Below are 20,352 nucleotides of genomic sequence, written 5' to 3' on the forward strand. Positions count from 1 at the left end.
TCCCCTCCCTTTCCCTCCCCCACCCCTGACCCCCCCCCCACTCGTGGGAAAAAAATAAAGACTGCAGTAGTTAGCATCAGCGTGCGGCTGCCAGTCCATCGAGGGGGTCTAGTTGTTGCCTTCTCCGCCGTCGTCGTCTTGCTGATCGCTCGTCCAGAGCGTTAGGTTGTCGCGGAGGAGCTGCATGATGAGCGTTGAGTCCTTGTAGGAGTCCTCGTTGAGGGTGTCCAGCTCGGCAATGGCGTCGTCGAAGGCCGTCTTGGCCAGGTGGCAGGCCTGCTCCGGCGCGTTCTGGATCTCATAGTAGAAAACCGAGTAGTTAAGCGCCAGACCAAGCCGGATGGGATGGGTCGGCTGCATGTGCTCCTTGCTGATCTCATGGGCTTCGCTATAGGCTTTCTCCGAAGACTCCACCACGGTCGCCCTCTTCTCGCCAGTGGCCACTTCAGCCAGGTAGCGGTAATAGTCCCCTTTCATCTTCAGGTAGAAGACTTTGCTCTCGTACTGCGTCTCGCTGCAGTTCTTGATCAGGTAGTTGTCCAGCAGGCTCAGCACATCCTGGCACACCGCTTCCAACTCCTTCTCGATCTTCTCGCGGTAGGCCCGCACCATTTCTATCTTCTTCTCGTTTCCATCGGCAGAGGTCTTCTGCTCGATGCTGCTAATTACTCGCCAAGAGGAGCGCCGCGCCCCCACCACGTTTTTGTAGGCAACGGACAACAGGTTCCTCTCTTCGTTGGACAGAGGCTCGTTCAGCTCCGTCACCTAAATCAAGAGAGGGAGAGAGAAGAGAGACACTTCTGTTAAGCCCCAGTCACTTGACGTTCCCATCACATGTTTGGGTGCTCCCGCACAGCTCTAGCGAGACACAGGAGAAGGCAGCCAGCTCGCGAAGTCATCTGGCATCCACTCCCATCCCAGAGGGAGCCAGCTGGGAAATCACACCGTGCTCTGGTCCCCCAGCAAGGGGGGCGGGTTGAGTTTTATTCAAGGTATTCTCCATCTCTTAGAAGGTCAGTGTTTTCCAGAATGAGAAAAATCCTCTAGGAAAGAGACGCCTTTCACCCGCAGGATGAGAGTTGGACTTTGCGATGCAGGCGAGAGTGACAGTCAAAGCAAGAGGGTGGAGATGGTCTAGGTTTACAAGCTAGCCGCGTGGATTAACAATACCATAGCTACGGGGTGTTCATCTTTTCCGTTTCCCATAAGCACAGGGCATGCTTCCGAGATGCCTAAAGAATACGTTAGATGTTAAAATTACAGTTGCCTAAAGCATCTGCACAGATAAGGACTTAAAAGCTCACATGGTAAGAGTATGTTCTTCCCACACAGGATTTTCTTCATTGAGGATAACAGTGTAAATGCACAGCATCACTTCTACCTGCCTCACGCGCCACGGCAACAGAGGGATTAAGGAGACGATGGAGCACAGAGCCATCTCACGAGCGCGCTGCCAAACGCCGCCTCAGACGGTTCAGTTACTGGGAAGCGTCACACTTGATATTGCAGTAATCTCATTCCAGCTCCCGCAACCCCATTGCTGGCTGAAGCCACCCAGGCAGCACCTCCGGCAGCAGCGAGGCAGCCGGCCAATGCTGCGCCAGCTGCCCTGCCTTACAGGCAGCAGGCAGCTCGGGAAGGGCTTGCATCCCCCTTGTCTCCGTGCTGCGCTCCATACGTGGGTCTCGGAGGCGGTGCAGCAGCCCAGGATGCTGCGGCAGCCAGGCCGCTCCATACAGCCTCTCAGCTGGGGTAGTTACAGCTGCCAAGTGGCACTTTGAGCCTGGATATTCGCTGCTGTTCCCTTCCCCCAGAGGCACACCGCCCCACCGCACACACACCCCGGGTACGGCCATGCGGGAAGCGGGCCAGCAGAGCAGGAAGCTGTAAGCCTCTTCTCCGCAGTCACTTCTCACAAGGATTAGGTAACAATTTGGATGTGAAAGGCTTCTGCAAATACTGAGTCATTTTCACAAGTGTTTGCAAGGACAAGGTTTGTTCTGGGCCTAGATAACCACATCTGTGGTGGTGATCAGGAGGCCAAGGGCTCATGCCGGAAGGTGTAAGATGGTCCAGCCCAGAACCTCATTTGAGTGGCCTGGAATGACTCAGCCTCACTAATACGGTATTGACCCGCTCATTCCAGCAACATCGACTCCTGCCTGCAGCTCCCCTTGCAGCTGTTCAGGCATGGTCTGGCTGATGTCTTCTCCCAAAACCGAGCTACAGCTAAGCCTTAGTTTCCCATGCAGCAAGCAGAGCACTCTGGTCTCCGATCCAGCCCCCCTCTACTCCTTTCCTCAAGGCAGAGGCAGCAAGAAGAGCCTCCACTCCCACTTCCCGCTATTGTGCGGACGTGTGCTGCTCCACGAGATGCTCTACAGCCTGGCAGGGGAAGCAGCAAACAGCCCATCTCCATACAGGAGAGGGTCTTACTATGTAAACCAGGCACAACTGTCTTCTGTGTCAAGGGTAAGATGGCTGAGGGACCAGGGAAATGGGTGGCACGTTAAAGAGGGCAGAGTCTCCTGTGACTATCAGCAGCTGCCACCGATACAGGACAAGGTGCTCGTGGCAGCATGCCAAGGCAGCTCTCAGCTTTCACGTCCCAAGGTAAGCAGGGTGTGCGATGCCCAGGCCATCCGGCAGCTCCCCGTGCCAGGGGAGTAACCCACATCCCACCTCTTCCAGCCATGCTAAGGGCGGCTGTTTAACCACACAGCCCTGGGTTTTGTGTGATATGCTGCTTCCCGCAGAGGGGCTCAGCCCTGCACGCAGCCTGACTGCAACGTGCTAAAATACCCTTAGCAAGTCATTTATATGCTGCTTCCAGGCTCCCTTGTGCTCTGAGTTCAGAGGTCTCTAGTTGTCTCTATTTTTTTACAAGTCTTAACAACTTTGAGATGACTCCATTTGTTCTTCCCTCTGAGTGATGCCTGCACACAAACATAAATTAAAAGATACTGTGAAGTTAAAGCCATCTTTGAAAGATACTGGAGCACAATGAAGGTGTCCCCTTGCCCTAGAGCTTATGGGTTGTCTATCCTTGGAGATATTCAAAACTTGATCAGGTTACTCAGGGTCTTGTCCCATCTAAGTTGCCCTGCTTTGAGTAAGAGAACTGGGACTAGAAACATCCAGAAATCCCAGCCTGACTTACTCTCCTACCTCCCAGCTGTAAATGGAATGTCCATCATCAACAGCCATACTACAAGAGACTCGCTGACTCCAACAGTCTTATGTTCTGACACTGGTTATGAAGGTTGGTAACCACATGAGGTCTTGCTTTTAGCAAGACGCTGAGAAGAGATACCAGTTTTAAGTGTGGACCAAGCAGATGACTTTAAAGCTGCCCCACAGCCAAGTCTGCAGATATTTATCACTGCAGAAAGAAGTAGATTTACCTCCTCTCATCAGAATAGTCTCACTGGAGGACAGATTTATTAAAACCACAGGGAGTTTTGTAGGATTAACTTTGCCAAAAACATTTTAAAATCAAAGCTATTAAGGATTACAGAAGAAAGCTGCCTGTCAAAATCCTTTCAACAAACTTGCTGACAGCTGGAAGGTACACCTGTGGAGAAAGCCAGTTCCTCCAGGGAGCTGGCAGGGAACTTTTCAAAACAGAAAGGAAACCTTGTTAACAATGCAACTCCTTTCTAGCAGCACCCAGGCTCCCAGTAAGACAGAGCACCGCAGAGAAATGCAAAGGTGCGACATGGCTGGAGACAGGGGCCACATCCCTCAGCACTAGGAGCAGGGAGGGAAGAGGCTGCAATCCTGTGTGTATTTCAGTTTGCAACTGAACCAAGAGATGGAGAAAGGAAAACCATCTGGCACTTGCATTCCCAGTAGGAAGAAAATGCAAGATGCCCTGGACACTAGACATCAGACAGCAAGGGTACGCTTAGCTGCCTTAATCAGAGTCACCGGAAGGTGGAAAAGACATGTCCCAGGTTGAGCTGCCTTTGAGAACTGCCATCATCCCTGCCTCTTGGTCTGCCCCAAACCTGCCTGCCATGTCTCAGCACTACAGCTAAGACACTGCTGCCCGCTTCCCTGCCCCACCGTGCCGCCGAAGGATGGGCTGGTGTCTTCGCATGATCTGCCGCGATACATGTGGCACTGCAGCGTGGGATTGCACAGTCACCGTTGCGCTGCTTTTGCCAACAGCGCTGTATGGGTGAATAACTCCAGCAGAAGACCAACCAGAAACCGCCGCAGCAACCTGTCAAGTGGATGCAGGTCTGTGCCTTCACTGTAAGCCTGTGCTGGCCAACCAAATGCTGATTTTTCCTTACACTGCAGGATACCAACACAAAGTGAGTTTAATCAAGCCAGAGGCTAAACAGCAAGCTCCAATACACTTAATTTATAGCATTGCATTGAATGCCTCTGATGTAACATCAATAAGGCAATATTCTGCATCAGGCCTGGATTAGATTGCAGCGGTCACGTTACAAGCCCTTTAGGAGAATTTTTGCTAATGTTTGTTTCCAGCATCCAGACTAATATTACCAGAACCCTCCCCCTTCTTAACTCAGACCTTGGAGGGGTCTCACCTCCCTTAAGAAGAGCAGTACCCTCATATACAGACCAACACTACGAGCATTAGGTCACCTGATGCCATTCCCAGCACTGTTACATGGAGCTAGAGACTTCAAATATCCAAAGAAAAACCTCAATTTGGCATTAAGAGGGCTTGGCAGGAACACAAAGCCATCAGCCTCTGGCTGGAAGTCTACCTGCTCTCTGGGAAGCTCAGTCATTTTGGAGTTTTACTTCCCCAGCTGACCACAGAGAAAAGGAGAACTTGCACCACAAGAGAGATTCATGTGGCTGAAATGGAGTCAAGCCTTGCACATGGCATAAGCAGCCAAGCGCAAAGAGCCAGTCTACACACTCACGCAGCTGGAAACTTGATAGATGCAAGTCTTAGCTATTCTGAAGGGAAAAAAAAAAAAATCTTTTTCACCTTCCTTTCTGCTTCTTCCCCCCAAACAAGACCAGCCTGCAAGCTCAGCCGCAAGACTGGCTCTTCATTGATGCAGAGCAGCAGGAGACCTCAGCTGTGGCGCCTCTCATTTCCCTGCTAGTCTGCAGGCAATGGTCTTACTTGCAAGAGCTTCCCCCATGCCCTGTCACAGCACGTGACATGTGCCAGGAGCCAGACCCTTCACACGCTGCAGGCAGCCCTGTGCTCGGCAGAAGCCGTGCCTAAGGGCAGAAGCAGAGGAAAAGACACCTAACCAGGGAGTGCAGGTCTACACTGGGCTTGGCATGGAGCAATCTACACTGGCAGGCTTTGGCTTGGAGGCATGCTCTGTCACCAAGCTTGAGGACACTGCCCAGTTCCAGTCTCACCAGCTCCTGCAGCCTTTGAGGGTGCAGTGTCTGCACCACCAAGACTCAAGTGCCCTAAAGCCACAGGGATAGTCCAACAGTTCCCATTGGACAAAAACTACTGGAAGTTTAGGCTTTTATGGCTTGAGAGTCCAGAGGTTTGTACAAATCAAAGCCCTCTGATTTGCAACAAAGCTCTTCAGAGGCAGCATGATGTCGGAGAAGGTTCTCCCAATTTCTCTACTACAGCTGCGAGCTCTGATTCAGCACTCTATCCAAAAGCTGGCAGGCTCCCAGCATGCCCAAGTATCTCACTGAAGCCAGGGGAAGGTTCAGCCTCCTGTGGAGAAGCCAGGGAGCATGCAAAACTTTACCTGCCCCTAATGTCAAAGTCCATGCTCTCCAAAAGCCCAAGGATTGGTCCTACTGCACCTTCTTTCCAGAAGCATCCTAATTAGCAGACTTTTTTGAGACCCACAGGGGAGGTTTGCTCCCAGCCAGCGGCGGGTTAGTTTGCTTATGAGGCTTATTCCAGGACTCTTATCCTCCACTTCCCACCTTACATCAGTAGGTATGAAGTAATCATTTCCAAGTACATCATGAAATGATTATTTTTGAGGACACTTCAGTAGCCACAATGGAGAACCACCACAGGATTTAGTTCTACCTGTTTATACACATGGGTTTTGACTTACTTTTATAACTACGTGCCCACCCATTTATAGCTCCTACCTAGCTTTGATGTCTTATCTTAAAGCATACAGCAGAGCAAGCGGAGCAGACCCAGAGATTCTTCCCTGGGGAATACCATCAACATTCGACAGTTTAATCCATGTTATAAGCCTCAACACTTTTGCTTTTCTGATTGCCCGAATACATGAATACATTAGACACCTAAAAAGGAGCCAAGCTTTCCTGGAGAGAGAGAGAGAACCATAAGAACCTCAAACTGTCCACCAAGAACAGCTTTTGAACATCACCAGAGCTCCTCTTCCACCAGGATACACAACAGCCACCACCTCCTCAGCACTTGTGTTTCCTCTGTTCTATCTAAGGCTTCTGCACCATGTAATTATGTTATCTCTCAGCACAAACCCTAACAATTGCCCTGTTTTCCTTCACATGCAGCTTGTTAGTCACACTGAGGTCTAGCCTGAAGGTCCCCTTTTCTGTTTCATTTTTTTTTTAAAAGGCAAATGTGCTTTTGAAACAACGTTCTGGCCAGAAGTCCCACCACTGAAATTCTTACTTGGTCTGAAGCCACCGGCAAGGGCAGCAACCAGCACGCAACCACTTCAGGCTCAAGCAGCTGATCATCATTCATGACTACCTGCAGCCATGCTACCTTCCCCCCCCCATCTCTAGCTGCTGTGTTGTGGTGGGACCCCATCACCCGACTGCAAGCACCAGACCACCTTCAGCAGCCCGAGTGCTGTCATTCTGGAAGCAACATGCCAGAGACACTGCCTGGGTTTTATGTCCCCATCTCACTCTACGTCTAGCTTCTGAAGAAATGGCTGCCCTCAAGCACATTAAATTGTTACCATTACCCGGTAGCTTGATCACAGTCACGACTAGATGTCACAGAAGCTAGTCAAGAACAGCTTTCTCCTTGTGCGCTCCAGAGCAAGCTGTCCTACTACACCATTGCAGCAGTCAGAAAGATGCTTTTCTTAAGCACTGTCCTACTTCGACACAAAGTAGGCGTGTGTTAAACTAGACCTAAATCTAAAATCTTACCAGATTTCACTGGTTTGGGTCTTTTTCCGCCCTGTACTCTAGCCTTCTCCCCCATGTCATACTTCCAAAGTGGAAGTCGCACCGTAACTACTTTTCTCTCCTTGCTGACCCCTTCCGCTGTCCTCTCTGCTCCCGTTTTATCTCAGCATGGCCAGGGGGATTTTTCAGCTGCACATTGAGCCCTTCCTCTCATCTCAGACAAGACCAGAAAAGCACAAGCAGGCTGTGGGCAGAAGTTAGTTCCCCACTGCTGTCTCTTCTGACTGTTTCAGTATGAATAATCATATGCTAGTTCCCATTTTTTAAGCTGGCAGGGCCAGCTCTCACTGCAGGACAGAGGCTGAGAACACATCGGATAGTTCTGCCATCATTATTTCAAATTGCTCCAAGTGCATCAAGGACCAGTGTCTGCAAAGTAAGATTGTTTATTGCTTGTAGCATAACTAGATCTCAGAGAGTACTTAGGCACTCTAGACACTGATTAGGATTTCTGCATGCTCCTACATAACAGTGGCTTTCATCCCACTCTGCAGCCTTTATTATTTAAGGCGACTTTGAACCACCCAAGACAAAGTCTTCAAATTGGAAGGGAGACGTGAAAACCAAGAGCTCATTTATTTCATTGGTCTCTGTAGTTTAACAACTACTTAAGCCAAAGTGAATTTCATTGCAGTACACAGAGGCTTGATCAGTCCTTGGAGCCTGCAGATCTACTCCTGTTTCAGTCTGGCTCTGATGGATTTCAGCTACAGGAAAAGCAAGTTTCATCTGCTTGGGTCATTCCTGCATGTAAAAGGTCATAAGGGAGTCAAGGCGAGGAAGTCAGCGACAACAGTAGAGCTCTGAGCTGTTCCTATTCTGCATTCGGTAGCAGCATTTCATATAGCACCCCTTATCTGCGGCACTGCAGTCCCAGCACTTGGTCTAACGGCCCAAGTATTTCCTGCTGCAGAACACCTGGGTGCCATCGATTTGCCTCACCAGCTTCTTCTGCACCTTTTGAGATAAGGCAAGCACAAGGGAACGTCCGCCTGCCTTCCATACGTGGCTTCCAGGCACATTATTAGACCTTTCAATCTGCCATGGCTATTGGGTTGACAGAGGGCAACCCAGACACATTGCAATAACCAGCTGGAAGGGACAATCCCAGCTTCCCAGCATGGGCGTCATGTATGTTCTTCAAATGCATAAGTGTAGAGCATGGTTTGTACCATTTCTGAATTAGCATTGCACAATCTTGTAGCAGGGAGCCACTCCTATAGCTAGTATCCGCTTTTTGAGCCATTGAGGAATTATGCCCAAGTTCTTGTCTTCCTTATTAACACCCTGATTCTTGTTAGCCTTTCCAAAAGACGGGCTATTAAACAAGATGAAAACTGGTCATAGTACAACTTGTTTCACTGTCTCGCTGTCACTAGCTGCCTCATACCTATTAAAAACTCTTGGGAAAAATAATCAATCTCTGTTGGTCTATTGCCTTCCTGCCACCAGATGGAGAAAGCAGCAAGTCGAACCACATCAAGTCCCAGCATTTAAGAGGACTGTCACTCAGGGCTCATCACACCGTCTCTGGCAGATGGGATACCAGCACCTTTGCCTGCTAACTACAAAGCAACAGAAGGGATGCCAAGCTACTCCTTCCCCAAGATATGGCAGGCTGGCAAGCATCATCTGCCCATTTTTGCGTTTCTGCAAGCACCTTAACAGCAGCCCAAGATCATCACCCTGCTCCATCACCCAACAGCCTGGGGAGCTCTCCTGCCTCGGATTATCCAGTCTGTTTCCTGCTGATATGCCTTTTCTCCAAGCATTCTGCAAAGTGCGTGGAAGACGAGTGCCGCAGCATGGCACTGCCACAGAAGCTCAGGTGTGCTCCTGGAGAACACCGAAAGTTTTAGGAGCTGAGTAGATCCTTTTGAAAGAAGAATGATGATTCAGTGATTTCTATAGGCTCTTCTGGGCTGCACTAAACCTCTCCAGGTGTGAGCTGAAAAGCTCTTGAAGAGTAACCACAGCTCTTCCCTCAACAGCATTTCTGTACAAGTTTAAGGACTTGATTTTTTTCCCTCCCCCCCCCTTCCCCCCCCCCCCCCCGCAATTCAAGTATTATTATTCTTCAGAAAAGTCCATCCACTCACAGGCTTTTTAGCTGAAGCAGCCATTCATGGGATGACCCCGGTCATTTCTAGAGTCTTAAGACTTGGTCAACATAGGGGAAGACTTCCCGCCCCCCCACTTTATGGCAAAACAAAACCAAGCCAGACAGACTTCAGTGACTCCAGCACATAAGCAGGGACACACTAGATAAATGAACCAAGTTTCATGTGGGGAGGGTGTTTAGTGCCGCTGGGAGCATTAGCTGCTTAAAGACTTACCTCACAGCTTTTAAGAGTACTAATCTGGCTCAGGTATTAGTGCTTTCCTGCTCACCTCCAGCTCCACTGCCAGGCAGTAAGTACCCTGCCACCAGATCATCAAATCCTCCCAGGAGCTTCAAGTGCCAGGCCAACATGAGACACTTGTCCTTAATCATGGGCTCAAAAAATGACAGTGTTACGCTGTAGCCATGACCTCTATTCAGTTGAACTAAGCAGAGAGAGGAGACACAATGTGCCATGGGCAGGACACCCCGAGACAGGTTGAGAGCAAGTTCTGGCTGCTGAGCAAGCTGTCTCCCAGGTCTACCAGAGCAGGATGAAGTGGGCAATTCTTGGCTGCTTGCATGGCTTCCTCCTGCATGGCAGAGCTATTGCTGCCAGCTGCTGCTCCAGCAGGATGAAATGGGAGAAGCTGCAACCATGCAAACAACTCCCTGCAGCAAGCGCATAAGTTTTTAACTGCTTCATGTCATTACCCCAAAAACTTTGGGAAAGTCTGCTTGTTGCACATCAAGGCAAGGTTCTGGAAATATTAAAAAAAAAAAAACCAAAAACAAACCACCCAAGATTTTTTGCTCTAGGTCTTTCAGGCTGCAGAACCAGCAGTTCCTTCCAGTGTCTGAAGCATGTTTTGCCAGATTAAGCAAGAGACTTTCCAGAACACCCAGGTGGACTCCAGCATGCCAGCTCCACGATAGGTTTAATTTCCGCATCAGCGAGGAAGGTGATTATCCCTCCAGATGTACTTTACCCTCCCACTGCTTCAGGGATTTCAGGCTTGATCTTACACATCTCTAGCAAAGACAATTTTATTTAATTTCTTAAATAAACTTGCAGAACAGAAAGTCAAGTTTTTGCTCTGGCAGCTTTCTGGAGCACTGCAGCCAGTTTTAAATTACAAGGAGGGTCACTTTACTATTCTAGATCCGACTGCGGATTTAACTACGCTCACCTGGCTCCAGCTATCTCTTCCCAGCCTTCTTTTGAAGCCCAAGGGACTACTGCCACAGACTTGATCTCAGTTCATCACAGGTGACAGAGCCCCTCAGGCATTGATGTCTTGACACCACCAAATGCAAGAAGCCAAGCTCCCAACTTCAAGGTAATGAAATATTCATCCCATGTAACAAAGCCCAACCAGCATAAACAGGCAAAGCTCCAATGCCTTCCTCAGCTGGGTGTAAATCAAAGGCTGTTAATCTTCCCCAAGTTCTCATTCACTGCTGAATACTAAACATTAGTCGTTTACAAGTGCAGATCTCCTAGAGCAGTTCTTGAGTATATCTGTTAGCATACAGCACACCAATAGCTTCTCCCAACTACTATTAATAAACTTTACGCTGCACTGCAACTGTCCAAACAACGTGTCCATCAGCAGCCTCGTTAATGCTGAAGCTGAGACTTCTCGCTGGTGTTTTTCTAGAGCCTTGTCGAAACCATCTTAGATAAGAATCAGAAGCACACTGACATGCCAAGTAGCTTTGCCTGGTACGTAAGCAAAGATACATCCCAAGCAAGTCAACCCATCCAGTAAGATCAGAGGGAATTTGCAAACAATTAAGGAATGTTTTGTACTTTGAGTCCCTGCAGAGTTGCGTTCATCCAAGTGTAGCTGCCTCAAACACCCAGAGACTGACTCAATTCTAACATCTTTATGGAAGAAAAACATTAAGTACTCTAATCCCTAATCCGGGGATCGCTTTAAGGGAATCTTATGCCATCATCAGTGACATGTTCTCTAGTTACTCTCCTACTGCTATTAACTAATGCACTGCCCTTGGTCACTAGATCACTAGTTTTGGGCCAAAAATCAGGTTTGTTTAATATCTAATTGAGCATGTGCTGGGTCATTCCTGAGATGTGACTAAATCTGGGTTAGCACTGAAAAACCTGAGATTGGGGGAAGTTTGTACTTAAATAAGCAGACAAAGGCTTTTGTTTCCCCAGCTATATGAAGGCATTGCTTTTGAGAGACAGTCTCATCAGCATTTCCGGCAGACCGAGGATTGCTGCCTCATCATTTCACTCCGTTTTCCAGAATTTACCATTTTGGAGCGTTTCCAGACCCCACCAAGCAAACTGGCACTGCTACCAGGGTGAGAATCCTGGGTGAACATCAAGCCCTGCGCTCCACCAGCCCCAGCAGCTCCCAGGGCTCTGGCCCGCCGTAGGGGCTGGAGAGACACGGCAGCTCGGGCTTGCCGTCATTGTGCACTCAGAGAAGCCGGACAAAGCCATCCCCCTGCTGAGCTCCTCCCCAAGGCAGCTCCCCACCCAGAGCCATGGGTAGGAATCCAACATCTTGACATCTGGACTATGGAGAGAGGAGTCGGGCCTCTTACTTAGAAAAAAAAAAAAAACACACTAAAAAATTAAAGAGCAGAATGAAGTCCTTTTGCCACCATTTTCCTTCATTTTAGGATGGGAGGAGGGACTTCGCTCATTAGATCAAGCAGCCAGGGGAACGAACAAGAGAAAGCTGGCTATGCCAGCACCAGCCGTGCCTGGCCGAGGAGATGACACACCACCAAGTTACACAAACCCCACAGCCAGCTGGTCACGGGTCCGCATCCTTCCCCTTTCCTGCCTGCTCCGGACCAAGTGCAGATTTGTGAAGTCCCCCACAGCTGCTCAAAGCTTGCTCTGCTTTGGAGGGGGAAAAGTGGGAAGAGGCAGAAGCAGAGGCCAGGAGGGACCTCAGCAATGCCAGTGCACCGCCTGTATCCTGCACAGGAGAGCACAGCCGTGCTCCCTTGCAGCCTCGCTCATTTTGCAGGGTTCTCCGCCACCCATGTGTAAATGCACAGTGTGTTCAGACAGCACTGTGCAAGCCATGGACTGGGTTCCCACAAAGCCATTTTGTCTCCATGGGGGAAGAAGAGTTCCCCCATCTGCAAAGACAGAAAGCTGCACAGGCAGGAGCACAGGCAGAGCCTGGCAGCCAGCAGCCATGGCAGAGCATTTTATCTAACTACCACCAGCGTGAAACCGGCCATGGCAATTTATCTGAACTGCATCCTGAAGTCAAGCCAAAGGTTTCAGAGGTTGAAAGACAAAGCCACTGTATCTTTATCAGTACAGCAACAAATTCACAGCTACTTCCCCTTTGTTTTAGCAGGTGCTATAATGGGTTTCCAAGCTATTGCTTTCCAGTGGCAACCACTGCTTGCAGAAATTAATTGACTAAATACTTGCTACTGTTTTCATGAAACTTTTGCTTTCCACATATCTAATTGCCATTTGTCTTCAGCCATGTGAATCTAATAGGAGGGAGGGAGCCTTCAGCCAAGGACAGGTTAGGTTAGTTATCCTTCCAATAAAGAACCGAATTTGGTTAAGGCTTTCAGCCTTCCAAAAAGAAATAATGAAGGCCTGGACAGCAAAGGAAGGAGGGTCTAAGCTGGCTCCAAATCAGTTAGCACAAAAATACTCCTAACAGTGTTAGCTTTGGAAAAAAGCTATCTTGAGTTGCAGGACACTGAGGCGCAGAAGACACGTGGGAGCATCAAGGGTGCATCAGCTACTTGAGAGCCTGTATGACTGAAGCCCTGTCTCACAGCTTTGCCACAATGAAGTGGAAGATGATGCCTGTATCCTATCAAGACTGTCAATGGAGAAATGCTTGGGAAGCCAGGCAAATCCTGTTTCACCGTGCTTTGCACTTCAGTTATTCCACTATGCGTTCACTTTTCATTGTCAGTCACAGGTCAGGAGGTGGAACTGGGCAGAAAAGCAGATGGCAGCTTCAGATCTGCAGAGTCCTAAATGCCCCAGACACCGTCCCTGCTGAGGAAAGGCTCCCTTGGGTCAGACCGTAGGCATTTTTCCAACCCCCTCTTCCTCTGTACCTGCCTCTGAACAGCCTGGTGTCTGGCTGGGATACACCGAGCAGCTAGCTCTAGTCTGAACTAGTCTGACAGTCCTTTTTGCTCTTCCCTGCCAGACTGGTATTGAGCTCCCAACACGTTACTTACCTCTGCCAAGGGAGAGAAGCAGTACTGACAAGTCCAGCAGTGCTCCACATCCAAGGACATGTCTGAGCTCAGACAAAGCCACCTCCCAAGAAGCAGCTGGTTACTCAAGCATTGGCAGATGGACACACAAAAGCTTGGATTGGTTATTTTTCCTAAATATGTAGCCTTGCACACAACTTTCTACGCATTCGTTTGCACGTGGTTTACTTGGCACAAAGCTGCTCAGTAGAAGCTGAAGAGTTCAGTTGTAGAGTTCGTGCATTATACCCTGCCAGATGCATCGCTGTCCGTGGAGGTTTCTCCAAATGTAAAGCCTTGGCTACCACTCTCCTCTCCCAGCCCCTGCTCCATCAGCTGCACCCTGAGACATGTTTCTTCTTGTATCCTCAAGAGTCAAGCTAGTAGATCAATTCCTAACTACAGGTATGTATCAATCAAAATGTTAACGTGGCAAGCACATCTCATCTTTTCCGATGCCTTGTGGCGTGAAGATCTGCACAGTCAATGCCTCACCCTACCCAAATCTGCAGTTCCACAACACCCAGACAGGCCGGCTGGCCTGCGCTCACTCACATTGTCCCAGAGCGTTCACTGAACCCAAGGGAACACAAATTCCTTAAGAGATTTAAGACAGAAGACTGTATCCAAGGTTAAGTGACTGCTCACCAGTACAACAATATGAGAGGCCCCTGACCACACAAGCTAACAAAGCTCCCACCATGTATATTTTGCCTTTGCACAGTCCTTCCATCGGCACAGCTTAAACCCACCCTGAATGGCACGAACCATCCCATCCCAGCATTTCAGTGGGAGGCACAAGAGCAGCTTGCTGGTACAGCTGGAGTCCTCCGTCTATGCACCACCCTGCGCACACTGACATCTTTCTCCATCTCAGTCGTAACTGTGCTTCTTCCAAGCATGTGACACCCCAGTATAGAGTGATGCAGTGAAATATCGGGTTCTGAAAATCCTTGTACTTATGATTGTGAAGGGGCTTGGGGTCACTCACCAGCCTGCGAACAAAACCCTGGTCCAGCCCAGACCTCCCCATGGGCTACTGGGGACCACCAGGTCACACTTACTCCACCTCCCCGATCTTAAGGCTCTGCGAGGCTGAGACTTTTTATTCCTATGCAGAAAGCCAAGCTGGCCATGCTCCTGACCAGCTCTAATGCTGCTGGCCCAGACACAAGAATGAAAACAGCTTAAAATGAAGTGGTTCAGTTATACACAGTGAAGAAGAGATGGGGCAGAGGAAAAAAATATGATGGGGATTCTCAAATTAAGGAAAATCTTCCTTCTACCAGGAACAGAAGGCAAGAAGCATGTTCCTCATCTCCCCTGAACACAATCCAGATCCCAGAGAATGGCCACGGGTAGTCCCAGCAGTAGGAAGCAGAGGAGGCAGAGGGATACGACACAATTACCTGGATAGCCCTCACTTCTCTTGCAAGCACCACCCAGCACACTCATGAGAACTGCTAAAAGGATGCCAAACAACATCATACAGTTCAGATGAGACAAGCCAAGAACAGAGTGCATATGCTCCAGAGGTGCAGTTTTCAATTGAGAAAACACTTTTGCAGCTGAAGTTTTGTGGCTGCCCCTAAATTGCTGTTCCTGTAGCTTCTAGCAAGCCCAAGTTCACATCACCAGTGCTCAAAGAGTCTATTCCAGAGAGCAACTTTGGGATCAGCTGGTGAACAAAGCTTGGGCAGATAGAGCTTGTCCATACATATTATGAAGCTTATTTGGTGTTTAAAAAAAAAAAAAAAAAGAAAAAAAAGAGTCTTCTGTGAGCTAGCCATCTTTAACCACAAGAAGCAGTGCAAGAAAGAAGTGGGGCAGGGGGGGCAGAAAATCAAGAGAAGTCCCACCAACCTTTTTGCACTTTCAGGGCTAGCCACCATCCAAAAGATCTACTGGCTAAGTCCAAAACGTCTAAGGGCTCTTGGAAAGCCCTTGCCCAAGAGCTTTATTGTTTCCATGTACCCCAGACATCTGCAGAGGAATCCACAGCTATGTTCTGCATCACAGTCTCCATATCACTTTCATTTAGTTCAAAAAGAGCTATTTCTAATCAAATCCACACCTGGCTGTTACACTTGGCCAACTGAGAGAAACCTAGCATGGTCTCACAAGTCAGTGGCTTTTCCTAAAGCTCATAGATAAAGACTTACCAGGAGCTTAAAGGTGAATTTCTAAGAACCTGAGCTGCTGAAGACTTGCCAGTTAATAGAGTTAATGTGTGTAGAGCCCGCTATACTCGTGTACAGGGCACGTTGCTACCTGTCTGCAGCTTAAGTACAGATGTGCGACTCAGCCTACCGCTACAAGGTCCTGAGGCCAATTTACACAGAGACAACCCATGCCGTGAACCGTTACGAGGTCAGCAGCACGGCAGGACTACAGCTCCTGATAGGAGCCATCCCGCCCTGACTCCACGGACCTTTGGGAAGGAAGCCCTGCTCCCTGCTCATGAGTCACGCTGTCTCTGACCCCCACCACCACTCAGGTCTGAGCAAGCCCTTGCTGCTAAAGGGCAAGAGGACTGCTCCTCTGTGTGTATGAGAAGCTCAGGAAACATGCGGCCCCATGCAGCAGTGGTCCAGGAGGCACCACGAGGCTGAGCAGTATTCAATATGCCTGCACAAGGGGCAGCGGCAAGAGCATCGACGCAGTCATTACATGCCAACACACCCTCTCCACTGGAAACGGTTTCTCCAAAGCCTTCCCCAGCCCCCCTGGGAAGTGCTACCACAGCAGCTCGCACTCCTTGCTCCCTTCCTACCATCACAGATGGCCCGCCCAGCACTCCTCCTGGAGAAGCCCTTCCACCTCACCCTTTTGTCTTGTCTATGCTGCAAAGCAGAAAGCAGCTAATCATCCCTGCTCCACTCCCCTGGGACTCTCCAGATAGGAGGGATTTGTGTTACTCTCCCCCTTTCCAAGGGCGAGCCTGCTATCTGCGCGAAGCCCCGCTATCTGCACTAACCTGGTCACTGGATGTGGAGGATGATAGCCTGCCAGGCTGGTGAACAACATGGCAGAAGCCCACATACCCCGTGCCAGGGAAGGCCTGCAGCTCCCCACGCTCGCTCTCCTCCTCCACCCACAACGGCCATTTACTGCACTAAGAGCCAGCTGTGTCTAAAGCTTGGGCAGCATCCGTCTGCTTTTCAGCATCTCCAACGTTCACTCCTCCACACCCACCACCACAGCAGCTGACAGTCCTCACGTGCAGCACAGCCACGGCCCCGCTGCAGAGGTTGGGTCCCCAAAGTCAACTAGCCAGGCGTTGCCCTCACAGGGGACCTTCAGGTGAGCTCAAGGACTCTGCCATATGGTCCCATACCTACATGGTACATAGGTGCAATGTAATAATCCTCCCTCCCTTTTTAGGCGACTTATTTCCTGCAAAAGTTATTGCAATTATCTTGCTTGTTCACCTGTGTTCACATGCTCTGCTCCCCAGGTAGCACCCGCCAAGGGCTTGGCAGGGCTCCACCTCCAAAAAGCCTCCAGCAGCATTGCTGCTCCCCAGCTAATGGATATCGATCCACAGCCCTGGCGCCGGGTCGGACAGTAAGCTCTTCATGGAGCTGAACCAGGCAAAAAGGCAGCGCGTTTCAACCACAGGCACTGCAGGCAGCAAAACCCCAGGGAGGGCAGGCAGCTAGGAATGAAACCGCTGACGCTGCTTGGGAAAGCAAGCCCAACGCTGGCCTGAAGGCCAGTGGGCACGGCCAGCACCCTGGGGAGCAGCGAGGAGCTTTCCTACTCTCCAACACATCCTAGGGCTGACTGTACGCCCAGACAGGGCTGAGGTGACAAGGGACATGACCAAGGTCACAGAGCCACACGCCGGGCCGATGGGCCCAGCCCCATCACCTTTCCCAGGTGCGACATCACCTTCTGCTCCCTCCGGCATGCCAGGGGACCATCCGCTGTGTTTCACTGAGACACCCCAGTAAACCTGTCACATTCGGGGGCTGAAGGAGCAGTCCTGCTCCTGCAGCAAGAACACGACTGCACATACCAATTAGGGGCACTAGCAGCTGGCACTTGCAGCAAGGAAGGATCTAGAACTTATTATATATATAATATTATTTGGAAGAAACTATTGTGATCCAGTACATCACTGTGGCAAACAGCACTGGGTGAATTAGCAGACAGTAAGAGCCCCAGTACACCATTTCCATTTTAAACCATTGAAATGGCCATTCAGCACAGGCTCCCGAGCAGGCAGGGCTGAGGCTTGCCACACGATGAGCCCGGCTGCCATGTCACCACCCATGAGGTGACCACCAAAAATGCAACGGCGAGATCAATCTGCAGGAAAACAAACCTCTTTTATGCACATCATTAGCATGCCAGGCTTTAAGGGAAAGCTGTCCAGCATTTCTCAGCACGGTGTTAAGGAAGCAAGCGGATGGCTAGCTTTAGAGGGCAGGAGACAAAACGGCGACGACCACGGGAATGCTTCTGCATCACCTTAGCTAGACGCAGCCTGCATGCTCTCTGCTACCACCTGGGTGCATTGCAGCTTGGACCATCGCATATGACATCACTAGGCGTTGCTACGGAAATGAGTGCGAGGTCATCAGCCTCCTGCACAACCGGAGCTGGGGGATGGGCGGCACACAGGACAGTGACAGGGATAACCGAGTGTGACATGCCCATCACCGCCAGACCGGCCACGCCGGAGTTTGGGCAGCATCATGCTGAAATGGAGAACAAAGCTCTGCCTTTTGTTTGCTGTCACGGGAGGCGTCAGCACGCCTGCTGTGAATCATTTTCTTACGGCCAAACTACACGGAAACTGATAAGTGGCATTAGCCCAGGTTACTGTTTCACCAGGGCCAGTAAGGACTAAAAGGAAAAAACATATATATAATCTCTAACCACCCCTTCGGTTTCAACACCGAGCCTGGGGAAGCCAGCCAGGGAAATTCACCCGGCAGAATACTGCAACACGGCTGCGTGTCCCAGGCATATCCCTGTTGGCTTTGTCATAGCGCCTGTATTATCCGTAGGAAATGAGCTGTAGGATCTGCTCACACAGCAGGCTTTGCTTTAAAATGAATAGATGCTGTTATCAGAAAACGGTATAAAAGCCACAGTGCAGCAGAGGAATAGCCCAGTTGGTTTAATATGATAATATCTTGTTCTGATTATCCACGTTTCATTTCTTGATAAGACATCTCCTCCCTCCCCATTCTTGGGCTGTGACAGTTTTGTCTGTTTGATAAATGCAAGGTTATTGACAAAATGGTGCAATATGGGCAAACAGAGCTGCACCCACGGCAGACTGCGACATTCCTAGATCAGCATTCACTTTTCATCAGCCAGGGAGGACACCCCAGCTCCTCGCAAAGGTTCAGACCTGACTAAGAAGACAAACATAAAGAACAGTTTTCCCCTTTAAAGCACCCCCTCCCTCCCTCCACCCAGTCTAGCCTCTCTGCAATATGACAAATGCAGAATCTTCTGGAATGACTTGATCCTGCCTCCCACGATTGCTTTGTTTGCAAGATCAGATCAGAGATATGGTTTTTTTTCCCTTCTTATATTGTCAAAATGTCAGTATTGAAGGGGAGCGTTCAGTGTCACAAATCAGATCAGCCTGCTATATGCAGAGTCTTTATTTTAAGAGCGTGAAATGAATACAACATGACTCAATTCATAAATCTCCAACCAAGTGCAGTAAAAATAAGAGCTTTGGCAGCGAAAGGGCTCCCGATCTTTGGGGTCAGGAGCACACACCAGCCTCGCCGACCACGCACGGGAATGGATGCACGGGAGCAATGGGGGGGGGTATTTCGGCAGCGGGGAGAGGTGTGCACACAATTCCCCCCCCCCCGCCCCCGGCAGGGTTCCCCACAGCCTCACCCCACAGGGCTTGGCAGCACCCCCGAGCTGGTGTGACCCCCCCAGTGAGCACCGCACCCCAGGGCTGGCTCCTCTGCCCCCCGCGCTGGGGCAGGGCAGGGAGCGGCGGCGGGGACGGGGGCACAGCAGAGGATGCGTGGGGCAGGGTGGGGGGCCTGCCGTGGGGGGAGAGAAGGGATGGGGCAGGGAGGTGATGGGGGGGCGGCTCTAGGGCAGGGGAGAGGGTGCGTGGGGCAGAGTGGGGGGCGGCAGGGCAGGGGAGGCAATGCATGGGAGCTCTCGGGCAGGGGAGAGGATGCGTGGGGCAGGGTGGGAAGCTCCAGAAGAGGGGAGAGAATGCGGGGGGGTGGGGGGGGAGGGCTCTGGAGCAGGGGATGGGGGCCGGGAGAGAGCAGGGCGTCCCTGGGCGGGGAAAGGCGAAGGGAGCGGGACTCGGCGGGGGGCGTCGGGGACAGCACAAGGACCGGAGCCGCACGGAGGGACGGCGAGAGGGCGGTAAGGGCGAGGGGCCGGGGCCCGCACAACCCCGCGGCGCGGCCTCCCCCCCCCCCCCCCCCCAAGCCCAGCCCGGCCCGGCCCCGGCCGAGCCCACGAGGGGCGAGGGAAGCGCGGACCCGCAGCCCCGGCGGGGTGGGGGTGGAGGGAAGGACGAAGGACATGGAACGAGACTCACGTTCTTCATGGCGGCCGCCATGTCGTCGTATCGCTCGGCTTGCTCGGCCAGCCGGGCCTTCTGCACCAGCTGCTCGCGGTCCACCATCTTCACGGGGCCGGGGGAAAGGGCAAAGGAGGCTGTGGGCTCCGGGAGGAGGAGGAGGAGGAGGAGGAGGAAGGATGAGGAAGGGCGGCAACGGGAGGAAGGAGGGCGAACGAGCGGGCGGCTCCTTGGCGCTGCTGCGGCTGGGGCGACGGCGGCGGCTGCACCCGGTGCTGTGCGCGCGCCGCGGGCCACCACAACCCCCCTGCGCCCGCCCCGCCCCGCCCCGCCCCGCCCCGCCGCCCACCACCCACGCGCGGGGCACGAC

General features: G+C 51.1%; 1 protein-coding gene across 1 annotated transcript; it reads right to left on the reverse strand.

Annotated features, from left to right (window-relative positions):
* Window positions 1-49: 49 nt before the first annotated feature.
* YWHAG (tyrosine 3-monooxygenase/tryptophan 5-monooxygenase activation protein gamma) lies at window positions 50-20,143 on the reverse strand. The gene is made up of 2 exons (XM_075719635.1): window positions 20,001-20,143; window positions 50-765 (listed from the first exon to the last, which is right to left on the reverse strand). The coding sequence occupies exons 1-2, from the start codon at window positions 20,085-20,087 to the stop codon at window positions 109-111; spliced, it is 744 nt and encodes a 247-aa protein (XP_075575750.1). The 5' UTR covers window positions 20,088-20,143; the 3' UTR covers window positions 50-108.
* Between the last annotated feature and the right edge of the window lie 209 nt (window positions 20,144-20,352).

This window comes from Pelecanus crispus, chromosome 12, assembly GCF_030463565.1.
Source record: "Pelecanus crispus isolate bPelCri1 chromosome 12, bPelCri1.pri, whole genome shotgun sequence".
Taxonomy (NCBI): domain Eukaryota; kingdom Metazoa; phylum Chordata; class Aves; order Pelecaniformes; family Pelecanidae; genus Pelecanus; species Pelecanus crispus.